This window comes from Crocodylus porosus, unplaced genomic scaffold, assembly GCF_001723895.1.
Source record: "Crocodylus porosus isolate Cpor-Errol unplaced genomic scaffold, CroPor_comp1, whole genome shotgun sequence".
Classification (NCBI taxonomy): Eukaryota; Metazoa; Chordata; order Crocodylia; family Crocodylidae; genus Crocodylus; species Crocodylus porosus.
The window spans coordinates 55,093,437-55,118,467 of NW_017728948.1; the positions used below are offsets into that span (position 1 = coordinate 55,093,437).

Below are 25,031 nucleotides of genomic sequence, written 5' to 3' on the forward strand. Positions count from 1 at the left end.
TTATCTTAATGAGAGGTACTTTGCATGTATGGTATGAACAGGTCACCCCGGTCAAGTCGTCTCGGCCAAAAAGACACCTTTCTTCTTCTGGGACCATTGAATCAATCAACTTGGATGCGGTCCCCCAGGCAGTCGCTCGTCTAGATAACAGTGCTGCTAAGCACAAGCTGTCCGTGAAGCCAAAAAAACAGAGGATGTCAAGAAAACACAGGAGATTAACAAAGGTACTGAGCTGACTTGGGTAATCAGATAGTGAAATGAAATGTCTCACCAGGGATACATGCCTAAACGTAAGGCACAAGGCAAACGGGGTAAACATTCCATGCCCCACCTGGGATATCTACTCAGATTTTATGTCAGCAAAGTTATCTCAATCTGGCAGTCTCCCTGTAAAATGTGTATCATTTTGCAGTGAAAACTTAGGGCTCATCTACATTATAGAGCTGCTGCTTTTGTAACTGTGCTGGGACAGCTATGGCTGCAAAGCCACTTAGGCTAGGGACAGAAGTTACACATAAACCAGTTTAAGTGATCAGAACCTGGTTTAAACTTGTAACCAAACAGAAGTTGAGTGTTCATAAACCAGTTTTAAAATGGCTGAAACCGGTTTACGATAAACCTGGTTGAATGTTGTATCAAACCAGTTTATGAAACTTCTGTCCAGACTCCTTCCTGGTTCAAGTTAAATCACAATCCCCCAGCATCCCAAGATGCTTTGCAGCCCTGGGCTGGGCTGTTATGTCTGCTCCAGAAAGCAGGGTTGGCCTTGCCCTTCTGCTGCCTTAGTCAGAGCAGTGAGAGCTGGCTGATAAGGGGGTGGGAGGTGGGAAACCCAGTTGGGAACCACAGCCAGGTCTGCCTTGGGGTGGGGACAAAAGAGTGGGGGGTAGTCTCTGTCAGACTTTTCCCCACTGGAGCAGAGTAGGTGGGGATGTGGGCAGGCAGGCTCAGGCAGAGGGAAGGGAGGTTTAAATCTCTCCCACCAGCATGGGACCTCAGCTGGGGTCTGCTTGGTAGGGGACTGGCAGGAGACCAGCAGATTCCACCCCTCCCACCCTGCTGGCAGAAGCCATCTCTTGGTAGCATAACAGCATCCAGACTGGGAAGTTTTTCTGGTACACCTACATGAAGGAAGATGTGATCTTTTTGTGTCCCTAGGCAACATAGGTGGCTAGCAAAACTTTGTACAATAGACCTGGCCATAGAATGGCTTGAAGGGGTGCCTATTGCTAGAACTGCTCTTTATTACACTGTTTTGTAAGAGAGTAAAAATAGTGTTTGCTTAGAAAAAAATACTTGAAAGTTAAACTCAGTTTCTTGCAAACCCATAGAGTCTGATGACAACATCTGTTGATCACAGTGTTATGAAAATGATTATGACTTAATTCAGATTCTACAAATGATAGTGAGAACTGAGTTGCTTATCAAATTCTAGCTCTAGGCATTTACTGTATTTTTCTGAAGTTAAAAAAATGAAAAATCAGCACTTGTAGTGACTCTGGGAATTAGCTGAGGGTGCATGAGGAAAGGCAGTGGTAGTACAAGCTACCCTGTCCTGCCCATGTGCCTAGCTAAAATTCTGCATCCCAAAAACTTCTGTGGTGAAGAGGTTAATTCCAGTCTTTTTTTAAAGACAGAATAAAATGTTGCTGTATAATCAGGATCATAGTATGCCTTGCTGGCTCACTGGGGTGGAAGCTGAGCTGAATTCCTCTGGGAAAGCTCCAGAAGCCACACCAAGGGTGCAGTGTACTCGTCTGCCCAACTCAGCCAAGCTCTGTTGATTTGTGCTGTGGGCAGGGAAAATGGGCTAAGGCTGTCCCACACTCCCTTTGATATTACTGGAGCCGCAGAGGTGCTCCCAGGACAAGGCACTTGTAGTTCCTTCATAACCCCAACAAAACCAGGCTTCAGAATCCCAACTCTTGACTTCAAATAAATACAGCTGAGACGGTGGCCATTTATGGATTCTGAGTATAGAGCAGTTCAGTTACAGATGGCCAGATAAAGGCAAGAAATGGCCCTGGCCTTTTCACATTTGAATTTTTCACTGTACTGCTCTGTGTGGCATATTCTGGGCCACAGTCAGTTCAGCCTCCCATCTCACTACCCTTTGACCTCACAGGGAGGGACAGGGTGGCTATGTAATGGGAGGAGGGCAGCCAAAAAGCCAGAAGTTGAATCAGTTCAGCCTTTGCAGGCTAGTCTAAACTGGAGAGATTAAACTGAGAAGCAAATGAACAGAGTCACTTTTGATTCAGGAAATGCAGCTGCATGCCTTCAGTGGCTCAGGCCAGAAACCGGGGTGGGGGTGGGGGGTGCTACAGCATGCCTCCCAGCCTGCCAGCCAGTGCCAAAGGGAAGGGAGTGAAGCTCCAAGGCTTTTCCCCACTCCCTGCTTGAGCAGAGGAGACATGGCCAGGTGCCAGTTTGGGGCTAGCATGCTGGAGGGTGGGGGTCTAAATACCATCCCTGGCCCATATGGGACCTCAGCCTGCATCTGCCAGGGCAGGGGGGCAGTGCTTACCAGGCTTTTGCAACCCTTTCCCCCTCAGCTCCCTGCTCAAGGTGGGGAGAAAGCAGCCCCTGCCAGACTGAGGAAGGGGTGGGTGGGGAAAAAGGTAGTGGCATTAAATTCAGAAAAACTTGAACAAGAATAGTCCTTTCTCTGAAGTTAGCATGTTTTGAACACAGCAATTTGCAACTTCAAGCACACAACAAAGAACAGCCAAAAACTTCACATAAGCTAAGATACAGCTCAGTAAAACACAGTGAGAGCACACATAGCTTAGTCTAGCTTAAACTGGAATTTAATAAATTGAAAAGACAAGAGAATGCCTTGCATAAGTCTTACATAATCCTGGGGTCAGAGTGTCTCCTTATAGCCAGGGATTCAGAAAGTCCTTCTTGGGAAATCAGCAGGTGGTGTTAGGTGTCAGAGTAGAGATCCTTCAGGACTCATCTCTATTTGGGTTTTTACAGGCCCACTTGCACCTCCTTGTCCCCCTTGGGTGCTTTGACATTAGCATGCTTGCCCCACCCCCCCCACAGCACCTTTGGCAGGACTCTCATACATTCAGTGTCTTTTGTCTCTTCTTAGGTATTCCAGTCCCCCACCTTTTACAGGTTCTGCTTTATAATGTAAATGTAGTTCTCTGCTTTCTTTTGTCACACCAGCCCAAGCAGTCTGGGACCCTCTCCTATTCTCTTACCTGCATCTTCAGCACATACATGTGATGATTGTGCCAGGTATTTGCCAACACCTCCCACCTCTCAGTCTGGCCCTGCAGGGCCTGCCTTTTTAGTCATGGGTGGCAGGGGACCAGTTCCTCCAGCCCTCGTTCCCCAGCCTCTTCCCCCTCCTCCATGGCCTGCAGGAGCTGATGGGAATTATGCCCCCTCCCCTTATCAACTGCTTGCCTCAACCTCTGCCAGAGGTGGGAGGGGGGTGGAGTCTGCTGGTCTCCTGCCAGTCCCCTGCCAAGCAGACCCTGGCTGGGTTCTCGGGCTGGTGGGAGGAGGGGGTTTAAACCCACCTCCCACCCCTCTGTCTGAACCTGCCTGCCCAAGCCCCTACCTCTCTGCTCCAGCGGGGAAAAGACTGGCAAGGACTGTTCCCCCTCTATCCCTCCAGGTAGGCCTGGCTGTGGTCCCCAGCTGGGTTTCCCACCCACACCCCCTTGCCAGCCAGCCCTCACTGCTCCAGCTAAGGGAGCAGAGGGGCGGAGCCAACCCTGCTCTCTGGAGCAGACACTATAGCCCAGCCAGCCCAGGGCTGCAAAGCATCCTGGGTTGCTGGGGGATTGTGATTTAACTTGAACCAGGAAGGGGTCTGGCACAGAAGTTTCATAACTGGTTTGCCCTAAATCAGTTAACTCTGATACTATATTCAACCAGGTTTATCTTAAACCAGTTTCAGCCATTTTGAAACTGGTTTATGTTCACTGAACTTCTGTTGTGTTACCAGTTTAAACCAGTTTCTGATCACTTAAACCAATTTATGTGCATCTTTTGTCACTAGCCTTAATAGTAGGCTGCTGTCTGAGGAGCTGCAGAGTTGTGTCGAGACCAATAAAATCCCAGGAGCTGTGAGGAAGCATTCACCACATAGGATAGAAACCAAGTTAGCTGTATGCCTAGAGCCCAGGTGACCTGGTATTGCTGCAAGGAACTGGCCTGCAAGGCACAAGCTGGGAGTCAAGAACAAGAATCAGTAAAGAACTTGAAACCTGTTATAAAGGTGTTGCAGCTAAGTACAATGTCTCAGGAGAAGAGCATATACACAGAACCAGAAGGAGCTGAGACAAAAGTAATTGCCTAACAGTAAACTAATTGTGCCAGGCAGCAGCATGTTCAAGTCCTGTTAAACCAAAAGCAGTGTAGCTGTGTCTGCATGGCATCTTGGATGAGCTAGCTGGCCCTTGAATTCATCAGTGCTAATTAGTTTCCAAAGCACTGCACAGACACTGCTGTGCTTCCAGGTTAGGAACCAACCACTAGGAGCAGGACAGGATGCTTGAGGGTACCACTGCCGTGCAGCACAAGTTTACTGAGTACATGTGGCCAAACAAAGAAAGTGCCCACTAGCAGCACTAAGCCACCTCCACTTTCTATTTAATCACAATGGCCACCTTCATTAAGTACCAGTCATCATATTTCTCAGCTATCACAGAATGTTGGGGAGTTCCAGATTTTTTGGACCAAAAGAAATCTCATGAGGTTCAATAAAGACAAATGTCAAGTCCTGCACTTTGGATGGAACAATCCCATGCACTGGTACAGGCTGAGGTTTGACTGGCAAAGCAGCTCTGCAGAAAAGGACTTGGGGGTTACATTGGATCATAAGGTGAATATGAGCCAACAGTGTTCCCTTGTTGCGAAGAAGGCTAACAGAATATTGACTTGCATCAGTAGGAGTGTTACCAGCAGATCGAGCAAAGCAATTCTTCTTTCCCTCTATTCAGCACTGGTGACACCACATCTGGAGTACTGTGTCCAGTCTGGGCCTCCCCACTACAGAAATGATATGGACAAATTGGAGACAGTCCAGTTGGGGGCAATGAAAATGGTTAAGGGGCTGGGAGACATGACATGACAGAGGCTGAGGGAACTGGATAGGGTTGTGTGAAATTTTGCCAGCTGTTTTGTTTTGATGCTGTTTTGACTCATTTTGAGCTCGAAACAGTGAAATCGAAATGAAACGAAGGGCTCTAAAACAGCCTCAAAACAAAATGAGGGCAGTGGAAACATTTTGAAAGTTTCAAAATGTTTTGAGTTTTGAAACTCAAGCTGGGCTTGCCTGCAGGGAAACAGAAAGTAAGGAGACGGAGGGGAAGTGGGGAAAAGGACTGCTCTTACATCGACTGTGTAGTTGGTCAATGACTGTGATCCTTCCCTGAGGTCCCTTCCAGTCCCAGGTTGCAGTGCAGTTGAGGCTCCAGGTGAGCTCAGCTTAGCTGCCTGGGATGCCAGCTTGTGGGTTGAAAAACCCTTTGTCAGGCTGAGGAACCACCTGCAGTTTTTGTGTGTGCGTGCTCCTGGATGGAAGGAATGGTAAAGAATCCAGAGGCTGGCATGCAGTGCAGGCACAAAAGCCAGTCAGTGAAAATGGAAATGGAGGTGTCAGGAGGTGAGGGACAGGATGAGGTTGGGGGGAAGGTGGCTGTAGCAGCTCAGGTAAAAGTGGAGAGGTACCTGGGGAGTCAGATGTCTGGCAGGTTGTAGTGTAACTATAGAATATTTCTCCCCTGTTTAAAACACATTTATTCTTTAAAAGGCTTTTGGTGAAGAGTAGGAAAACTGTTTCTCAAGGTGTGCAGTCAGCTAACAAGTAAGTTCATAGGCTCATCTGTGAAAAGTGGTTTGTAAATTCCCTTTGAGAATGAGGCCTGAGAGACTGGAGACAGGTGGTGTTCTTGTCTTTGATAGATTTTCTGTGCATGCTCATTCTGGTGCGCAGTTATTGCTCGATGTCTCCACATATTTTCCATCAGGGCACATAGTGCCCTCATGGAGGTATGTATTGTATTGTGAAGCTATCTCCTTACTGGAGATATTGTTGGCAGGTTTTGCGTGTCTTGTCATGGCATGGCCTGGATCCATTCAGTGTGTTTTGAGCTGTAGGAAGTTGGCTTCTGGTGATGAGGTTAGCGGGGTTCAGTGCTTGTTTGAATTTACAAACCACTTTTCACAGACGAGCCTATGAACTTCACTTCATCAACGTCCTAGGTAGTAGGTACAGAAAGTCATGGACTCAATATAGACATTTGATTTCTGACACACTACAGACATCTAACTCTCCAGATATATCTCCACTTTTACCTGTGCTGCTACATCCCCTTGCCCCCCTGACTCCTCCACCTGTCCCTCACCCCTTGACACCTCCATTTCCATTTCCATTTTCACTGATTGGCTTTCTTGCCTGCAGTGCATGCCAGCCAGGAACAGCACACACACCAGTTGCAGGTGCTTTCTCAGCTTGATGAAGGGTTTTTCAACCCAAAAGCTTAGTTAGTCTGCTAAAAGATTCAGTTAGTCTGCTAAAAGATACCGATTAGATTGACCCAAAGGTCAAAATGACCTTGTCTACCAGTGCCACGTCCTTAGATCAACACCCCTAGCACCTGACCAGAAGGATGCAGGACTCTGGGCACATCTTAGCCCCAGGGATGAGGCTGGGGCTGGTGCTGGGGCTGGCAGGGAGAATTCTCTGGCAGCTGCTGGAGAAGAAGTTCCTGCCAGAGAGGAAAGAAAGGCTCTGTCACAGTTTGGCTGCCTGAGATGCTGCTGGTGCTACTGTGCTAGTGCTCATGAAGTTATTTTATACCTGTTGTCACGTAAAGTGGTGGACCATGCTGAGGCTGTAGGGGAAGAGACCTCATTGAGGCCATGTAGAGGCCCCAGTGCCAGTGAGGGTGTGCCTTAACACACACACAGTATCATTCATGTCACAAGTTTTGCTAGTCAGCAGCCTGAGGTGCAGTTTCCCAGAAACCCCTGCACCTATCTCTTTGAAAGCTAGCAGGCTTCATGGCCTCACAAAGGGCTACCATCCCTGCAACATTCATCCAAATCAGGCAAGAAATGACTAAGCTATAGGCAGTTTTGTGCTTCCCTATTATAGCCTATGGGCAAAATGTCAAAACAGCATCGAAACAGTGAAACAGGTTCAACTAAATGAAATGGAACAGTGGTTTCAAAACAAAATGAAATTCAAAGCAAAACACTGTCCTGTTGAAACGTCAGTTGAAACTAAATGGTGCTGTTTTGCACAGTCCTAGAACTGGGCTTATTTAACCTGAGACTAAGGTGAGATTTTATAGCAGCCTTCAGCTGCCTGAAGGGTGGTTCCAGAGGCTGGTGCTAGACTGTTTTTAATGGTAGTGGATAACAGAACAAGGAGCAATGGTCTCAAGTTGCAGCAGCGGAGGTTTAGGTTGGATATTAGGAAATTCTTTCTAACTCAGAAGGTAATAAAGCACTGGAACAGGTTGCCCAGAGAGGCTATGGAATCTCCATCCTCAGAGGTTTTTAAGACCCGGCTAGCCAAAGCCTTGGCTGGGATTATATAGTTGTGGATGGTGCTTTGAGCAGGGCGTTGGACTAGATGACCTCCTGAGGTCCTTTCCAATCCTAATTTTCTATAATTCTATGATTTCCCACAGTTTTAGGACACTCCCAGATTCATGGACTGGAGCTATCTTCAGGGAGCCCTGACCAAGCACAATTTACCTAATCTGGTTAGACTGGCAACCTTCCTTTAGTGTTCTTCCCATTTCTGTTCCAGCGCTGCACAGTTGCTGCCTATGGGGCTGTGTGATGTCTCTGTGGAAACAGTTAGCTCTACAGAGACAGCATTGACAAAGACAATGATTTTGAACAGATGCTTAATATTTCTGAGCCTTAGTATAATGAACTTATGGTTCACAAAGTAGCTACATTCAGCACAGTGCTGGAAATAGAAATGTGACATTGTACAATTATGTTCACAGCAGGATGGGGCTGTGATGAAGTGCAGCTAGAGTGGTGGAAGCTTTCTTGTTATCTGGGGAGACTACATTTTCCAGCATGCAATATTCAGCAATAATTTCACCAAGCTTCTTAGCTTTTTTGGCTTGAGTGCTAAGCCTCAGATCCATGAAAAGATACTTTCTACTCCATTTTAACACAAATCAGTTTTACCCCCCCCACCAAGCTTCTATCAAGATGTTTACTGTAGATCTTGATTGATCAGAATTTGATCAGCATTGGTTTACGTGCATTATACAGTGATTCATTATTTAGCACTATAGTGTTATTGTGGCTATGTTATTTTTTCTTTTACAAAACACTATTTCTGTAAACTCGTGAAAGAATATTCAGTTATTCAGTTACTCTAATATGTCTTAGTTTGTGACACTCTGCCCACAAATTAACATGTACTGACTTTTCTCAGATGTAACTTTCTAAGCAAGGATACAGAAACCAACTTCTGTATTTATTCTATACTGATTATTAAAAATGAATAGGTCAGCTTTCCATTCTTTCCAATGAAGAAAGGGAACAATAACCAATTTTAAGTAACTTTGTTTTTGTTTCTCAACATTAGGAGTCGCAAAGTGTAGCAGTATCAGAGTATGAACAAGAAAGTATGTGGCAGTATGTGGAAAGAAATCCAGATCACAATGGACACATTATAGCAAACAAGTCAACCCAGGAGAGAGTGGAGCAAAAGCAGCCTAATTTAGCAGATGGGAAAAGAAAGCATGAAGATCATTTGAGGATTCTTGAGGCTGATAAGAAAAAACAAGTAGTAGAAACAGAGGAAACAAAACATCTAGAAGAGAAGCACCAAGAAATTGAGGAGATGCAAAGAGAAGAGCAAAGAAGGCGTAAGGAAGACAGAAAGCAACGTCTCCTTGAAGAGGAGAAACATCTGAAAATGGAGGAGCAGAGGCGCTGGGAAGAGGAGAAAAAACTTGAGGAAGAACGTAGGCAACAAGAACTAGAGGAGCAAAAGAGACTGGAAGAACAGAAGGGACTTCAGGAAGAACATAGGCAACAAGAACTGGAGGAGCAGAAGAGACTGGAAGAGCAGAAAAGATTTGAGGAACAGAGGCAACAGGAACTGGAAGAGCAAAAAAGGCTGGAAGAACAGAGGAAACTTGAGGAAGAATGGAGGCAACAAGAACTGGAGGAGCAAAAGAGACTGGAAGAACAGAAGAGACTTGAGGAAGACCAGAGGCAGCAGGAACTGGAGGAGCAGAAGAGACTGGAAAAAGAGAGGCAACAGGAACTGGAGGAGCAGAAAAGACAAGAACAAAAGCGTGAGATTGAAAAGCAACATCAGGAAGAAGAAAAGAAGCAGGAGGAACAAAACTTACAAGGATTGATGGAGTGGAAAAGGCACAAAGAACAGAGACGACATAATCTAGACGAGAAAATGCATCTGGAAGTTGAAGAGAAACTGACGCAGGAGGAAGAAACTTCAAGGCTGGAGCAGCATAAAAGACTGGAAGAACAAAAGCAGCTTCAGGAGAAGGAAAAGAAGACACAGGCAGAACAAAGCCATCAAGTGCTGGAGAAGCATAAGGGACAAAAACAACAAAAAAAGCATGAGTCTGCAGAGCAAATGCACTTCAGGAATGATGAGAGAATACAACATGGGGAATTTAAGAAGAGGCAAGAGGAACAAATTCAAGAACAACTGCAAGAGAACAGAAGAACACACATAGAAGGACAACTGCTTCTGGAGAAGCAAAAAGGACTGCAGAAATCCTCAAGACAGGAGAATGATGATTTGCATTCTGGGGATGCTAGTAGGGAGCCTATGGAGAAACAGCTTCAAGAAGACTCAAGACAAAAAACAAAACAGCCAGAGCTGAAGAAACCAGTGGAGGAAACTTTTGCAGAGAAACAAAAGAGAGAAGCTGAAGCTAAGGAGCAGGAGAGAATAGGGGAAGAAATAAGATGGCAGGAAGTAGATGAAAGGCAAACTATGTCTAGACCATTCACATTTCAAGTGTCATCAGGTGAGAAACAGATCCTATTTCACAAAGTGAATCTGAGCCCAGTCACTCCTGCCAGAGAGGCAACACTTCCTTCTGCCATCAAAGAGTCCAGGGCCCACAAAACCAGCAAAGGCTCTCATGCACTCCCATCCTCGGTGTGTGTCCCCCACACAGCTATCTTGGTGACTGGAGCACAGCTTTGTGGCACTGCAGTAAACCTGAATCAGATCAAAGATACAGCTTGTAAATCTTTACTTGGCTTGACAGAAGAAAGAAAAACTATGACTATTCCCCCACTAGAAAATATCCAGAAAACTACATCCAGCAGTAAATTGAAGCATACACAAGAGACACTGAACAATCAGGCTATATTGGCTGAATTGGCTTCTATTAGGTCTCGAATCTTAAAGACTGCAGAAAACAAGGTAAATGAGAGAGACCGAGTCAGTGCCTGTCGGCACAGTGATGATTGGACAGCCAGAGGAGGAGGTGGTTCCCACAGTAACTTAAGGAAAACCCTATCTGCAAATGCAAAATTTTCTATAACCCCAGCATGGCAGAAATTTTCAGACACTTCAAAAGGCAGTGCAGAGGCAGAGAATATAAGTGGCACACAAGGTAGTGAACTAGAGAATGTGGGGAAAACAGTAAGTTTATCTAGTGAGTCAAATGAAAATGTGGCTGTTAATGCTGCAGTCCCTGCTTGGACAGATAATGCACCGGAAGTAGTTCGGGAGAAAACTGAAGTGACAGACAACACTGAAGGCTGTAAGTTTGCCAAAGATCTTCCATCTTTCCTTGTTCCAAGTGTCCCTCATTCTCCAGGCAGAGAAGCGCCACAGTCAGAGTCTTCAGCTGCTTTGGAAAGTCAGCAGAATAATGCTACAAGAAAATTAGATAAAGCAGGACCAAATGCTGAAGAAAATGTTTCTCCATTTGGTATAAAGTTAAGGAGAACAAATTACTCTCTGCGTTTCCACTATGATCAACAGATGGAGCAAAGGAAAAAGAAAAGATACAGTGCAGGAGATAGCTTTGATGGTGTCCCTGTCCCCCTAGTTACAGTTGAAACTGAAAAAGAAAGCACTATTACTGCTCTAAATAAGAGCCCGGCCCCTAGCTTGGTATGGGGGGATGCTGCTGCTACTGTTTTAAAAGACTCTTCAAACAGTGTTATGGAGAACTCACCCACAGCAGGTGTTCCACTGCCCACACCAGCCAGCAGCCAGATTTCTCTGTCTGGTCCTGAGAAACCTGTGTGTAAATCACCAGCTCTACAAAAACCTGCTTTAGCCCCGAAGCCGACCAACCAGACCCCACCATCCTCTCCTCTCTCTAAGATGAACAGATCAAACGTACCTGACACCTTTGGGCAGAGAGTAGCTAAGCCTGATTTGGACCTCAACTGGAAAAAGGATGACAGTAAAGGGAACAACGTGCTCCCACCAGCTCCAATTGAAAACAAAAATGAGGAAGAAACCAGAGAAAAGAAATCATTTTTCCCATCTATCAGTATTCCGTGGAGAGAGAAAGCTGACAAAAAGCCTGAACCATTAAAAAAAGGTATGCAGTGTGAAAAGAACTTGTTATATCTATCAACCGTGTTTTCAGAGCAAGGAGCAGGAGGTCTGGACACAGCAGTTTGGCCTTAGTGCTGGCTTAGGATGGCTTATGCTTGCTTTGCTTTGGCCTTAAATGCAGATAAGTATGAATCCTTGTTCAGTCTGTTATTCACTGAGTGCCAGCAGCATTGATGCTATACAAATAAGGGGAATTCTAATCTCAACAAGCTTACTAACTAGTTCATGCAGAAACAAAACAGATCACACATGAATAAGAAGTGACACAGTTGCATGTCAGGTTGTGGTAATCTAGGAATCCAGTCCTGGCTGCCCCAGGAAGTGTATTCTGAGGAAATGGTTGTGGAATGTGGGGTAGGCAGACCTGGGTGGATCTAGAAGTTTGAAAAGGCAGGGTGCAGATGGTAAGGTGCGTCATCACATATAAAATAACTTTTTTTTTTGCCAGTTAAAAATAAACTAGAAGCTTTACAAATATGCTAGGGGCCTAGGGCTGTATTGAAGCAAAAACAAATACAACTTCATTGGAATGAGTTTAAAACAATCTGCAGGGCTGTGAAATAGGAACTTCATTACAAGGAGCAGCTAACAGGTAGCAGAATTGCAGAACAAAGGTTAGCTTGACTGGTGGAACATCAAGACCATTAAAAAGGAGAAGGTTGTTAGCACCTCTGGAATGAAGATTTTAGAAGGGATCAGGGTACAGGTTTCCCTTGCCAACCACAGGGGTTAGGTTCCTGAAAGTTCCCGTGGTCGGCAAAACCGTGGTAAAAGGCTTATGGGGAAAATGGCAGGTGGCAGACTGATGTGCGGCCACAGAAAGCCATGGTTACTCAAAACGCTATACTGTGGTAGCCAAAATGGTATACAGAATCTTAAGCATGCATACTCAAACCCATGGATGGCAAAACTGTGGTTGGTGAGGGAAACCTGTAGATTAAAATTAGGGACCTGCTTAAATTGCGCTTTGGCAGTTTTTGTGGATACGATGAAAAATGGCAATTTCCACAATTGCCACAAAAAATGGCAGTTGCCACAATTTCCCATGGAATCACCCCAAAACTTACTGAAAATAAAATGTCGGCTCCCCAGTGGGAGGCAGTGCTCCTCATGGCCACTGTTGCCTGGCCTCAAAGCCTGCTGGGTAGGAGAAGACACCGCTGGCAGAGCAGCATGAAGGCGAGCAGCCAAGATGGCAGCTGCCCTCTCATGTTTCCTCCCTTGCCAGGGCCTCCCCACCAATCAGCAGTGGGGGGTGGGGCCACATGAAGGGCATCCCTCTGAGCCAATCAGTGGCGAGGGGCAGTGGCCACACTAAGGGCAGCCCTCTTTGTTAATCAGCAGTGAGGGACAGGGCCACTGGGAAATGCCCACAAAAGTGGCTCTGTGTGCTGAGCAGGCCACAAAAGACCCTTTGTCTCACCCCGATTTAGCTGGGTCTCTAATTATAATGAGACATGACATCAGTTGACTTCTTTGGCACTGCCTGACTAGGATTGTTGCTGCCACTGCTAGGCAGTTGGTTTTAAACTTTGGGTGGAGGTGGAATCAAATAAGTGCACCAGCAGACCCCACCTTGGATCTGTCCTTATAGGCAGATGATGGGGTGCTTAAAGTATCATGGAAGAAAGCACAAGGGAGCCGTACTTACTTCATATTCCCTTTGGGATGTGCTGTTTTTTGTGCACTGCACGTTTCCTAATAATTCTTATTAAATTATTGAAGTCTAAGCTGTCTGTTTTGGTGTCCTATATCTAGTAGATCACTGGACCGAAAGCCAGCGTAGGTGGCTGTAAGAGGCTTACTGTGTTATAGAGCTCTGCAGTAGCACAGTGGAATGGCTCCTTGGCCACGTTTGCTGGTCCAGAGGGTCTAGTCAGATTCCTTGTTGCTTCCTAATGGCTGTATTGGCTCTGTGCAGGAGGATCTGAACCTTGCAGATACAAATTCTTACACATTTTGGTAGTGGCGAGGAGGAAGTTAAATGGAGATTGTCACTGGGAGTGTCTAAACATGAAATTAATACATGGCAATAAACTCCGCTGTATTTATGTGTGTGCCTGGGACTATAGCGCACTGAGCCAGGTTGGAGCAGCCCTGGCTAGCAGTGGGCCCTGGGGGCAAGTCTGCCAACCTGAGGCTACCCTGACCTGGCTCAACATGCTGTGGAGGGGCTGGCTGGGGCACAAGGGTGCTCCTGTTCAGGGCTTGTCAGCAGGCAGCCCCTGCACTGAACCATCTTCATGCCCTGGCCAGCTCCATCAGCATCTACATGTGCATTGCTGTGCTCCAAAGAACACCACCATAGGACAGTACTTGGACCTATTTCTGCAGAGGACAGGAGCACTAGGTATGTGGGATACCCCCAACAAATGGACCTAAGACATTAATTGCATCCATATATGTGAAATTAGGGTAAGGCTTGGAATCAACCCATTAGAGTGGCTTGGGATAAGCCCATTGAAGTGATACACCAGTAATAACATTGGGCAGCTATGTATAATGTTAGCATGCTTCTTAAGTTATATTGTTTGTTTCTTATGTTTGTTATATAGAGTAAAAAAAAAACTGCTTCAAGAATGTGGCATGGTGTGCTTGAAAGGCTGTGAAGGACACAGGGGTCAAGATATTAATGTTTTCAGTGTTCAGAGATGGATTTTAATATCCTGGATAATGCAAAATAAACATCTTTTATATTCCACTCATCTAACCCTTTTATATTTATTCTTACAGAAAAGCCAGTTCTCCAGAGCAGGCACTCCTTAGATGGCTCCAAACTGATGGAAAAGGTTGAAACTGCACAGCCGCTTTGGATTACATTGGCACTACAGAAGCAAAAGGGGTTTCGTGAGCAGCAAGCTACCAGAGAGGAGAGGAGACAAGCGAGAGAGGCAAAGCAGGCTGAGAAGCTTGCTAAAGAAAATGTAAACTGATACAGAATCTTTAAAAACCTTAAATAGAAACTTGGGTGTTATTTATCTAACTTTGTTTTATTTATTTGAATCTCTGCTCAGCTTGTAAGATTCTAATGAGTTTAGATCCCAGGTTCAGTTTGATAGGAAAAAACTTGGTAGAAATTTTGGGGTTTTGTTTTGCAAAACAGGAATTTTACAAACAGATTTCAAGTGCAAAATGTGCAAGTCTTCAGAGCAGTTTACTTGGATTTCAATTTAAACTGTAGGACTCCATAAATTTCACTCAAGTTTTGTGGCATTGGTTCTTATAAAATATGTGTGCTAATTTGGGGGATGGCTGTTGCTAAGGCCCAATAGATATATGACAAATCCCTAGGAAAGCCCGTGAGAACCCTTCTTCCTTCTAAGGGAAGATTTTGGCTTTAAAGCCATTCTGGTCTGTGCAACCAGAAGAGGATTATATGTAGCAAGATTTTTCAAAGGTCAAACAAACAGGCAGGTAGCTTCAGGTCCTGTATATTTCCTGTCCTGTATATAAGGCAACATAACGGATATTTCCTGTCCTGTATATAAGGCAACATAACAGATTGATTCTAATTTAACCGTTGTCCCTTTCCATTCTAGGCTGGTATCAGCAATCTGTCAGATAATAAAAGCAGCAACAGCATCAGAACAAATGCACTGCAGAAATCCACACATCAGGAAGGGGAGAAGAAAATTGAGACTGCTGTGTCACGGCTAGAACGCAGAGAGCAGCTGAAAAAGTCCAACACCCTTCCTACTTCTGTGACAGGTATAGTGAAAGATTTAGGATTACTCTAACAACTGAAAATTGAATTCTGGTTTGGCAAAACTCTGGGAAAGTGAACAAGATTGTTTTTTTCCTCATGCATCAAAAGAACTGTAAACTTTGCTTTTCTTACAGCATATTTGTTATTTCAGCCAAAAGAAACCCAACTTATCTGTCAGATCCCAGGTTCAGTTGGATAGGCTGGTAGCTACAGAAAAATCCTTTTCACTTTTAACATGAACAGATTTAGGAAGAGAGCCGGTAGCAGACACAGGCACCTAACATATAACTGACTTGGAATCTAGGCAGCTAAATCAAAATTTGAATCCTAAAAACCCTCAGTTAGGTGCTGCTGAACCTGAGAGATGCCTAAACTAGAGAGCCACATCACTGTTTGACTAGGTTCCTTGGGAACCTGAAGTTACACCATTGTACATGCCCAGAACTGACCCAGCTGGAAAGGACTTACAGCTCAATGACTAGCTTAGCCTTGGTCCTTTGCCTAAAACTCTTGATGAGCTGACCTGATAGGCCTGCTCAAGGTATGCCTAACATACCAACTCCTTACAAAACCTATGCAAACCACAACTGCACAAGAACTGCCATGTACTGGGTCAGACCATAGGCCCATCTTGCCCAGTATCCTGTGACACAGTAGCAGAGTGGATGCTGAAAGGGAGAGTGAACAGGGTTATAAACCATTATTTTTCCCCTGTTCCTCTCCCACTTGCAGCCTCCAACATTTAAAGTCCAGGAAGTTCTGATTCAGAGGCTATTTAGCCTAACTTCTGTGCTCCATCGCTACTGATACCCCTTGCTCAAAGAATTTGTCCAGTCCTTTTGAATCTGGCTTCCACAGCTGATGGCAATGTATTATATGGTATACACTGTGTGAAAAAGAACTTCCTTTTGTTAGTTTGAAATTTACTACCTACTGATTTCATTATGTGACCCCTAGTTTGTGTGAGAGTAAATAATAAATCCCTTTTTACTTTCTTTGCCATTTAGTATTTCGTAAACCCTTATCATTTCCCCTCCTCAAGCATCTCTTCTAAACTGAACAGACCTAGCCTCAATCTCTCTTCACATGGAAACTCCTCCAAGTCACTAATCATCCTTGTTGCCCTTCTCTGTACCTTCTCAAGTTCTTCAATATACTTTCTGAGGTGTGAGAACCAGAACTGGGTACCATATTGAAGGTGTGAATACACTATGGATTTGTAAAGGGGCATAATGATACTTTCAGGTTTGTTTACAATTCCCTTCTTAATCCATAACATTGTGTTTGCCTCTTTGATGGCTGCTGAGCACTGAGCTGATGTTTTTCACAAACTGTCCACAATGACTCCCAGATCTTTCCTGTGTGGTAACAGCTAATATAGAGCCCATCACAGCGGAGTTACTACACTATGAGTTATTTTTGCCCACATGCATCACTTTATACTTATCCACATTTAATTTCATCTGCTGTTTAGTTGCCCATTTGCTCAGTAGTGCCAGCTCCTTCTGTAGTTCCTCAGAGTCTACCTTGTTCTTTTCCATTCTGAATAACTTTGTGTCATCTGCAAATTTGGCCACCTTGCTACCCACCCCCTTTTCTAGATTTATGAATATATTAAACAGCACTGGTCCCAACACAGATCCCTGGGGGCAGGGCCACCCTTAGGGGGTATGAATTGGGGCGACTGCCCTGGGCCCCACACTTTGGGGGCTCTGTGGAGCTGGGCGGAGTAGCTGCGGTGATTCCGTGCTGCTAGCTTTGCATCCAGCTGCTCGCTACCTCTCCCCCCACCCCTACCACTGATGCTGCCACTGCTGATGGCAGCGGCAGCTTCTTTGGGTCCGAGGCACATGGGATTGGAGTGGGTACGGAGCCCTGCATGGGCTGATTTGCCATGGGCCCTGCACCCTGCTTGGGTCAGCTTTGCTGTTTATTTCTTCCCATCCTGAAAACTATTTAAACCTACTCTTTGCTTTCTATCTTTAAGTCAATTTCTAATCCATAAATGGACAGTTCCTGTAAACCTGTGACTTCCTAACTGCTTCATTCTTACATTTTTGGACTAGAGAAAATGTTCTTCTTACTGATTAGGTTCATTTTTCCATTGCTTGTAAACCTACTTTCATTTGAAACAGATGGGGGGATGCTAGTGGTGCCCAGGTTTTATATGCAACAGTCTAACAGCTAAAGCAGATGGCCAGGAGATGAGACATCTAGATTCAGTTCCTTCCTCAGCCTTAGGGATTGTAACTCTGCATCATTCACTTCCTAGGAAAGCACACTTGCCACCAGGCTGAGCTAATCTTGTTGGGTTCTCTCTCAGGCCCCTAATGTTGAAGTTTTTGCCAGTCCAAAAAAAGAATTCAAGATTAATTGGGCAACAAAGAAGCCAGTGTTTAAAGCAAACTGCTGGGAGAGGAAGTCCTGGGTTCTCGTTTCTTCCACCAGGACTGTTTCTTTATTTTATCTCATGGTATTTAATCTTGCACCAGTGGTTTTTCAGCCTCGAAAGCTCTTCTCCCTTCAAATATTCACTACCCAAATGTATTTGTAAAAGATAATCTTGACCTCTCACTTTCTCTTCTGTGAAGCTAAACTAGCCAAGCTCCTTTAATTTTCCTCATAGAAAAGATCTCTATTTCCTTCATCACCCTAGCAGTTCTTCTTTGTACTGTTCCAAGCGAAGCTGTTCTTTCTGGAACACTGGTAGCCAGAACTGCACATATGATTCTAAATGAAGTCTTACCGATACCTCAGACACTAGAACCGGTACTTCCTGATGTCTGTCGGATATAACCTCATCTAATAAACCCTAGAACTGCATTAGCTTTTCACAACTGTGTCATACTGGTGGCTCATTGTCATCCTATGATGAGCCAATTCACCCAAATTCTTCTTGTCCTCAGTCTATGCACTCCAACTTGTAACCAAATTCCATGTTAAACTTCATATAATTTCTAATGCTCCATTCCACAAATTATCTAAATGTTATTGTACAGGAATCATCCTCTTACGCATTGCCAGTACCTGCCAGTTTAATGCTATCTGCAGATTCCATGAAGCTTCCACCACTAGTAATACGGTCCCTAAAAATGACAAACAAGAGACCAGCCCCTCAGCGACACCCCACTAGTAACTGTTGACACTGAATTTATGACCCAGGTACATTGTTCTGGGCAGACCCAAACCCTCAGACTGACCATGGCTTCTCCATTTGATAATAGGTGAATGTTGATATACAGTGATGGCAGATGAGAATAATACACAAAATAATCTCCTGAATTCTACACCTACCAGTCCTAGGGCTGTCACAGAGGGAAGGTGTTTCTGGCCAGTATGTGAACTTCATCCTGTGGTTCTTTCTTGAATGTCAGCAGTCAGGAGCCTGAAGGTTGAGGCCCAACCCTGCCCCCTCAACAGGGTGAGACAGACAGGCTGGTGGTGTGTCTTCTGTCCATGGTGGCATTGGGTTCCCCTCTTGGGGTCCCTTTGCTGCTCTGAAATCCCTCCTTTTGTATCCTTTCTCTCCCTCTGATGACTCTTCATTCCCAGGTATTGTTAATTGGTTCCCCTGTGGTGTTCATCCTGTCCATGTTCTGTCCTGTCAGCATATTGCTTTGCTCCTCAAACCTATCACAGGCATGCATCTTAATTTGGTCATTTACCAGTTTCCTAATTTGAGCCGTTCACCAAAACTGAAAATCCCAAGGACTCTGCAGTTGGGCATTGTGATCTAGCACCGATGCTCTAGAGTCCCTTATCTTTGTTTGGGTACACTGCTCATGTTATGTGTGATACAAGTCTTCAGTTTCCCAGCCTGCGTATCTGCTGGCTTCAGATACATTGGGCCTTGAAGAAAAGTTTGTCACAAATGGGATTTTGAAACCAATTAACCCCTGCCATTCCCCATGACTATTCAAAGGTTGTCAACTGGGGGTACGCTGGGGATACTTTGGGTTGTCAACGATGGGGGTACTTTGAAAGGTCCCAGGGGGTATGCATGGGTGGAGACAGAGCACTTCCGGTCTGCACCACCACCTTACAGGAGCAGGACCAGGGCAGGGCGAGGGCAGCAGCATCCCTCTGCAGGTCAAACAGACGCTGCCCGGCTGGTCAGACACAGTGGGGAGAAGCCTGCATGTGACAGCTACCGCCATCCATCACCCTGTGCTGCCGCTCCACGTGTGACCTCTCCTGCTCCACAACTAGCTACTGCAACCCCGCCACCCCGGCTGCCAGGGGCATACTGCTCAAAAAAGGTTGAAAACCCCTGCTCTTATGCAATATCTAGACATCAGTAACCAAGTCCAGTCAGTGAACTCATCTTTCAATATAACCTACTCTGATCTTCCTTTGAACCAACTTCCCATCCATCTTACAACTGTAGTACTGATCTGTCCAGTCCAGTTTGGCCAATAATTTTCCAGAAACCATGCTATGAAAAGCTCTGCTTAAGTCTAAATAATTAAATCCATTGTAATGCCCTTATCCAAGTAGTTAATTATCTTGTCACAGACTGATGAAATTAGTTTGAAAATGATTAACTGGCAGGTACTAACAATGTCCTCAGATTAATCCAGGCTGCACTTTGTCACGTTTTCTCTTTGGTTTCAAATATGATCATTCTGGCCTTCAATATCAGTTCTAAAACCTTACATAGTGTTGAAATCAAGCAAGTGGGTTTGTAATTGCCCAGGTCACTCTTTCTCCCTTTTAAAAAAAATAGATGCTACCTTTTGTATTCTCCAGTCATAGATTCCTATCTGAATTGACTTATTCAGTGAAGATCCATGCAAGAGATCTTCATGCCAATTATTTCAGTATTTCAGCTCCACTCCAGATATGTTAATTTATATAATCATGTCTCCATTGCCAGGTAGTACTTGACTATTGTCTTCAGTTTTATCTTCATCCTTAGTGAAGACTAAGGTGAAAAATTTATTCAGCTCTTGGGCGTCACCTAAGTTGTCTTCAGACTTTTGCTACTGGTTTTAGTATGCTATTGAGGAGCTAACTCAACTCAACCTTTGGCTATCCTTTTTTACTTGTAAGCTCTTGGACCAGAGAAAAATTTTCCTCCTATTGATATGTTTCATTTTTCCATTGCTTGTAGTCCTTTGCTTATCCTTAATGACTTATTTGAAACACTTGTTCATCCATGCAGGTCTACAGATCATTTCAGCATTTTTCTTCCTCTTGCTTGGGACGTGAACTTGATTTCTTATTTGCATTACAGACATAAAAATGAAGTGATCAATTACTACTACATAGTATAATTAAGGTGTGATTTAAATAATTAAATAAAATAATGTATATTTATTCACACAAGACATGTCCCCTGAATAAAGCATATCCCTTGGTTTGGGAAGACAGAATGAAGGAAAAAAGACTTAATTGAAAAGAAAGTGGGAGAGCAGGCAGAGTCTTACTTGCCACTGGGCTGCAAAAGGATTGGGAGCAGAGTCCCTCTTATCACTCACACAGTTTACCCCTTTCACAACTGTAGCCTAATTTTATGCAGACCAACACTGTAAAAAATTCAACAGGGAAAAAGGGTTAGACCAGTAGCTGGTGGCTGGGCAGCAAGGTGTGAGGAGAAAGGGGAGTGAGGTTGAAGAAGGGAATCCTGCACCTGCTTCATGCAGCCTCAGCCTCCAGCCCTTCTGGAAATCAGTTTCCTCACTGAAGACATGGACCCCACTTTTCTATGGCTAATTTTTTGGAGAAGGGTTCATGTGGTATGCAAATAAAATAATAATTGCTATAAAGTATTGTCTGGGGCTCTCTGATTAGACTATCTCTAGTCAAGCCAAATCATAGGAATTGTTGTTTGAAGAAAAGTTTGCTGAGCTCATGAAGGAACATTTATTACAAATTCATAATTGACACTTCTATTTAGAATAGACTCCACCAAGTCTATATATTGCGTACTAAAGTGTAGCGGAGAATAAATGGTTGAAAGTGAGGACGTGATTCAGTTCCTTCTGCTTAATTCCTCACAGATCAAAAATAGCAAAAGTTGGGTCAACATTGTTTCAGTTAGTGGACACACACTAAAGAGTGCCTCCTGGCTGATAGGAACTGCATTCCGTGAAATCTGTGCCTCTGATAAAAGAACCAGCTCTGCATGAGTCTGGTTTCTACTCAGGTCTAATAACTTTTGCAGCTGCTATCTTCATCCCCCACCTCTAAAATGTGAGGAATAAACCTTTTGCTTTGGAATCTGTGGGCAGATATTCAGTTATTTTTGAAGAAACCTGGAACCTGTCTAACAATGCCCTCAACAAAATATTAACTTCAATTTAAACTTGGTCAGGATTTATATGAGGTCAAGTAACAAATATTTGCAGAACAACAGACAGTGTAACAGACAGTTTGCCTTGCTTATTAGGAACAGACGCATCTATTTGATTGGTGAGGGATAGATACAATTATGAAGGTATTTGATATGAAAGTCTAGGTTGGAACTTGGTAACTCTAGCCTCCCCAAGAGGAAAACATTAATGTTAAAACAGATATATTCTAAAAATATTTTTAAAATAGTATTTTTAAGTATGTAGTTTAGACCTGCACTGAAATCTTATACAAAATGTGCTGCTAGGAAGGTAATGTTTAAAACACTCTGCTTCTCTTTGCAGAACCTTTGAAACAACCAGCCTCCATGTTTAGTTGAATCTATGATGACCCTGAATTTTAGATGACCCCCCATAATTAGACCCCCCCCATAATTTTCCAGGTATACAATCTGAATATCGAAGGGTTCTCTTGAATTCTGTCCTGCCCCCGCTCCCCCCCACTATAGCAGGGCAAGCAGTGGTAGTGGTTCAGGTGGCACTCTTGCCCTCATTTTTCCCCTTGTAGCCTTCCAGCCCCCTGCACCACCTCCACCCCCTGCTCCCCACAGCCTCTGCTGTGGCCACCACCTGCCCACCCTCACCCCACTTTGAACATGAATCTAAGACAAGAGACCTTCCCCCCACTCCATGCTGATTAGGGTGAAAAAAATCCCATCTTAGATTTCAGTAAATATACTATCTGCTACCAGCTGCTGCGCAAGATAACAGAATGCTAATGGGTAAAAACACAAAACCAAACAACCCATAAAAATGAACACAGGTCAGATGCTTCTAAGACTAGACAGTGCTTTGCGAAAAAATCTGATTCTCCCTCCTACAGGCGAACTGCGTTTTCCAAGGCTTTTTTTATGTGAAGTTGTATAGAATCCATCCGTTCTTAGAAGACACTTGTCTAGAAAATAGCCTCTATATCTGAACCTAATTGTTAGCAATCTTAGAAGCTGCCCTTTGTGTTTGGGACTGAGCGTCTTAAGACAGTTGCATGGTACCTTTGCCTTGATAAAACAGGAATTACAGATTATTTAGTTCACTGAAAGCCTCAACAAAGCCCATGTCTTAAGAGATTTTTAATTTGAAGAAATTTATTCTGGCATTTTTAGTTTGCCTAATTTTCCTATCATAGATAGAATAATGGATAAGATGTGCAAAGGAACTGATAATCATCAACTGTGCTCCTACTCAACCCTTGAAGGGCTTTCTATAACTCTAGCATGTATAACTATTAGTAAATACTGTACTGTTGTCCAATCTATACATTTTGCTTTCATGTGGTTCTGCTCTGAAAAGTGCATATGTAAAAGGCAATTTCATATTCAACAGATCTGATTCTTGTTTATGCTCAGGAACACAGCTTTTACTTCAGTGGCAAAGGCTTCCACTACTTGAAGCCTGCAAACAGCTAAGAGGAGCATAGTTACCTGCTGTTCCTTCCTAAGTAGGCAAGTCATCAGAGTTGTTTACTAAGTAGAGATCGCAGGACTAGATTCCCTTCTCATTGCAAATTTGTGGAACACAGTTTGCACAATTGTCACTTAGAACATAACATAAAGACAGTGGAGTTGCATCTGTATAAGACAGCAGAACTAAATCTGCAGATGCTTTGTTACATGGATGTCTGAGGAGTAGAATTTTCAGGTTCTGGGAAAAAAAGCTTTGAAAAAGCATTGTGGGTTAATTCTATTTTAAAATGACCAGGTTTCGCTACTCAAACAATTCAGCTTGTTTAAATTAATTTGCTTCTGAAAGCTTGACACAGAAGCTTGAATTATGGTTTTAAAATGTGGTGTTTCAGGATATGTTTGCTAAAAAGAAAATGTTCAATTCTCCATCATTATTGTGCAGTGCAACACATGCTTCATTTAAGTGTTTTCTTCTTTTTCCCCTTCCCCATTGAAAACAGTGGAGATTTCAGATTCTGTTCCATCCACCCCACTTGCAAAAGAGGTTACCAAGAGATTTTCTACCCCCGACGCTAACCCTGTGTCAACAGAACCAGCCTGGCTGGCCCTAGCCAAGAGGAAAGCAAAAGCTTGGAGTGACTGTCCACAGATCATAAAGTAAACTATAATTTTTCTGGTCTTTACTGTTGATTCTTGTTTTCTCCTTTTATTTATTCAGCTTTTTACATATGACAAAACTAAAATGCATGTCCTGAAGGACTGAAAACTCAAACTACTCACTATCTCTCTCTAGCGTACTGTAAGGTTTACACACATCATAGGTCCAATCACTTTGAAAAAACAGGTAAAGAGCCAGCTGAGGCACAAAGTTGAGAGCCAATCTCTCTCAAAATACAGGAATAGTTCAGCTGTTGGACACAATCTCTAGTCTAGTACGCTCCTTACATTTTGTGAATGTTGGTTCAGAAGTTTGGGATCTCTACTCTTAGTGTAGAGATCTCAGAAAAGTCTGCCTGCTCCAGCACTGAAAAGGAATGCAAGATGCATGGTCCCTCCTCTTCATCCTAATGCTTACTTTGTTTTAGAAATCAAGGTTTGATGCAGTTTACTTGCAATTTGAAACTCTCTGCCCAACTGAAGGATTTTAGGATATGTCTTTCCATCTGTGGAAGAAGTACAAGCTGTGGTGATATTACCCAAACCCTGATGTAATGGTGTTATTCATGCTAGGCATGCAAATTACTGTAACTCATTTGTCAACCTGCCCCCCCCCCCCAAAAAAAACCCCCAAACAAACCATTTACCCATCATTCTAGTTAAATATATGAATATACCATATCCAGATGGAAAAAGGATGACAGACAGAAAGTGATGTACTAAGAATATCAAGTAGTCTTCCTAGTTAACACAGAAGCAATGACACTTATTGAGCACTGATGTGGTCAGGCCTATCCAAGACACATGCAGACACCATCCCTGCTCTGAAGCACTTGCAGCATAGACTCCTGATACTACAGATATTTGTGCACGTGCATAGTTTTATATATAAAAGGAATCTGAGTTCATTAGGACCAACTTTGTAAATGGGAGCGTCCTCTAAGATGTTAACATTTGTAGAATTCTAGTGTAAGTGACTGAAAACAGAACACCAAGTCACTGCCATCTTAAGGGGAAGATGGTATGTTAGAATGTATTTAAATGTACTTTCTTGAACAGAGAATCAGGAGGGGTTTTTACTTTCTAATCCTTGAAGGCCTTACTCTCTCTGTGACCTTATACAGTTCAGTTAAATTCTGAACTGAGCTTTGAGACTGAGTAGGAAAAAGTGATGTATTCCTATCCCACATATCAATTGTTGCAGCTGAATGTTTCTTTCAGAATTTATCTCCTTGTAGCTAAAAGAAAATGCCCTTTATCTTCTTTGTAACAGTAACAATAAAAATGTTGGTATCCTTAAGTTTTCCCATAGGAAAACTGATGCCTTATTTTTTTTCTGAAGA

At 43.8% G+C, this 25,031-nt stretch overlaps 2 protein-coding genes across 6 annotated transcripts in view; one reads left to right on the top strand and one right to left on the bottom strand.

Moving 5' to 3' along the window:
• The window catches only part of KIAA1211 (KIAA1211 ortholog), a 74,044-nt gene extending 50,325 nt beyond the window's left edge, over positions 1–23,719 (top strand). For 2 of the 4 annotated variants that reach the window (XM_019552831.1, XM_019552830.1), the window contains 5 exons: positions 42–224; positions 8,588–11,552; positions 14,303–14,493; positions 15,109–15,277; positions 23,532–23,719. In XM_019552831.1, the coding sequence (XP_019408376.1) occupies positions 42–224; positions 8,588–11,552; positions 14,303–14,493; positions 15,109–15,277; positions 23,532–23,692 (3,669 nt within the window). In that variant the 3' untranslated portion in view covers positions 23,693–23,719. The remainder of the gene's footprint in view (positions 1–41; positions 225–8,587; positions 11,553–14,302; positions 14,494–15,108; positions 15,278–23,531) is intronic. The other 2 variants (XM_019552828.1, XM_019552829.1) reach the window with 2 other exon arrangements.
• Positions 1–25,031, bottom strand: part of AASDH (aminoadipate-semialdehyde dehydrogenase) — a 72,423-nt gene that overhangs the window by 12,053 nt on the left and 35,339 nt on the right. The window contains exon 17 of one of the 2 annotated variants that reach the window (XM_019552836.1): positions 23,712–24,194. The exons of the other annotated variant lie outside the window; for it this stretch is intronic. Within the exon in view, the coding sequence (XP_019408381.1) occupies positions 24,103–24,194 (92 nt within the window). The 3' untranslated portion in view covers positions 23,712–24,102. Of the gene's footprint in view, positions 1–23,711; positions 24,195–25,031 lie in introns of those variants that run through there. 2 annotated transcript variants of the gene reach the window in all.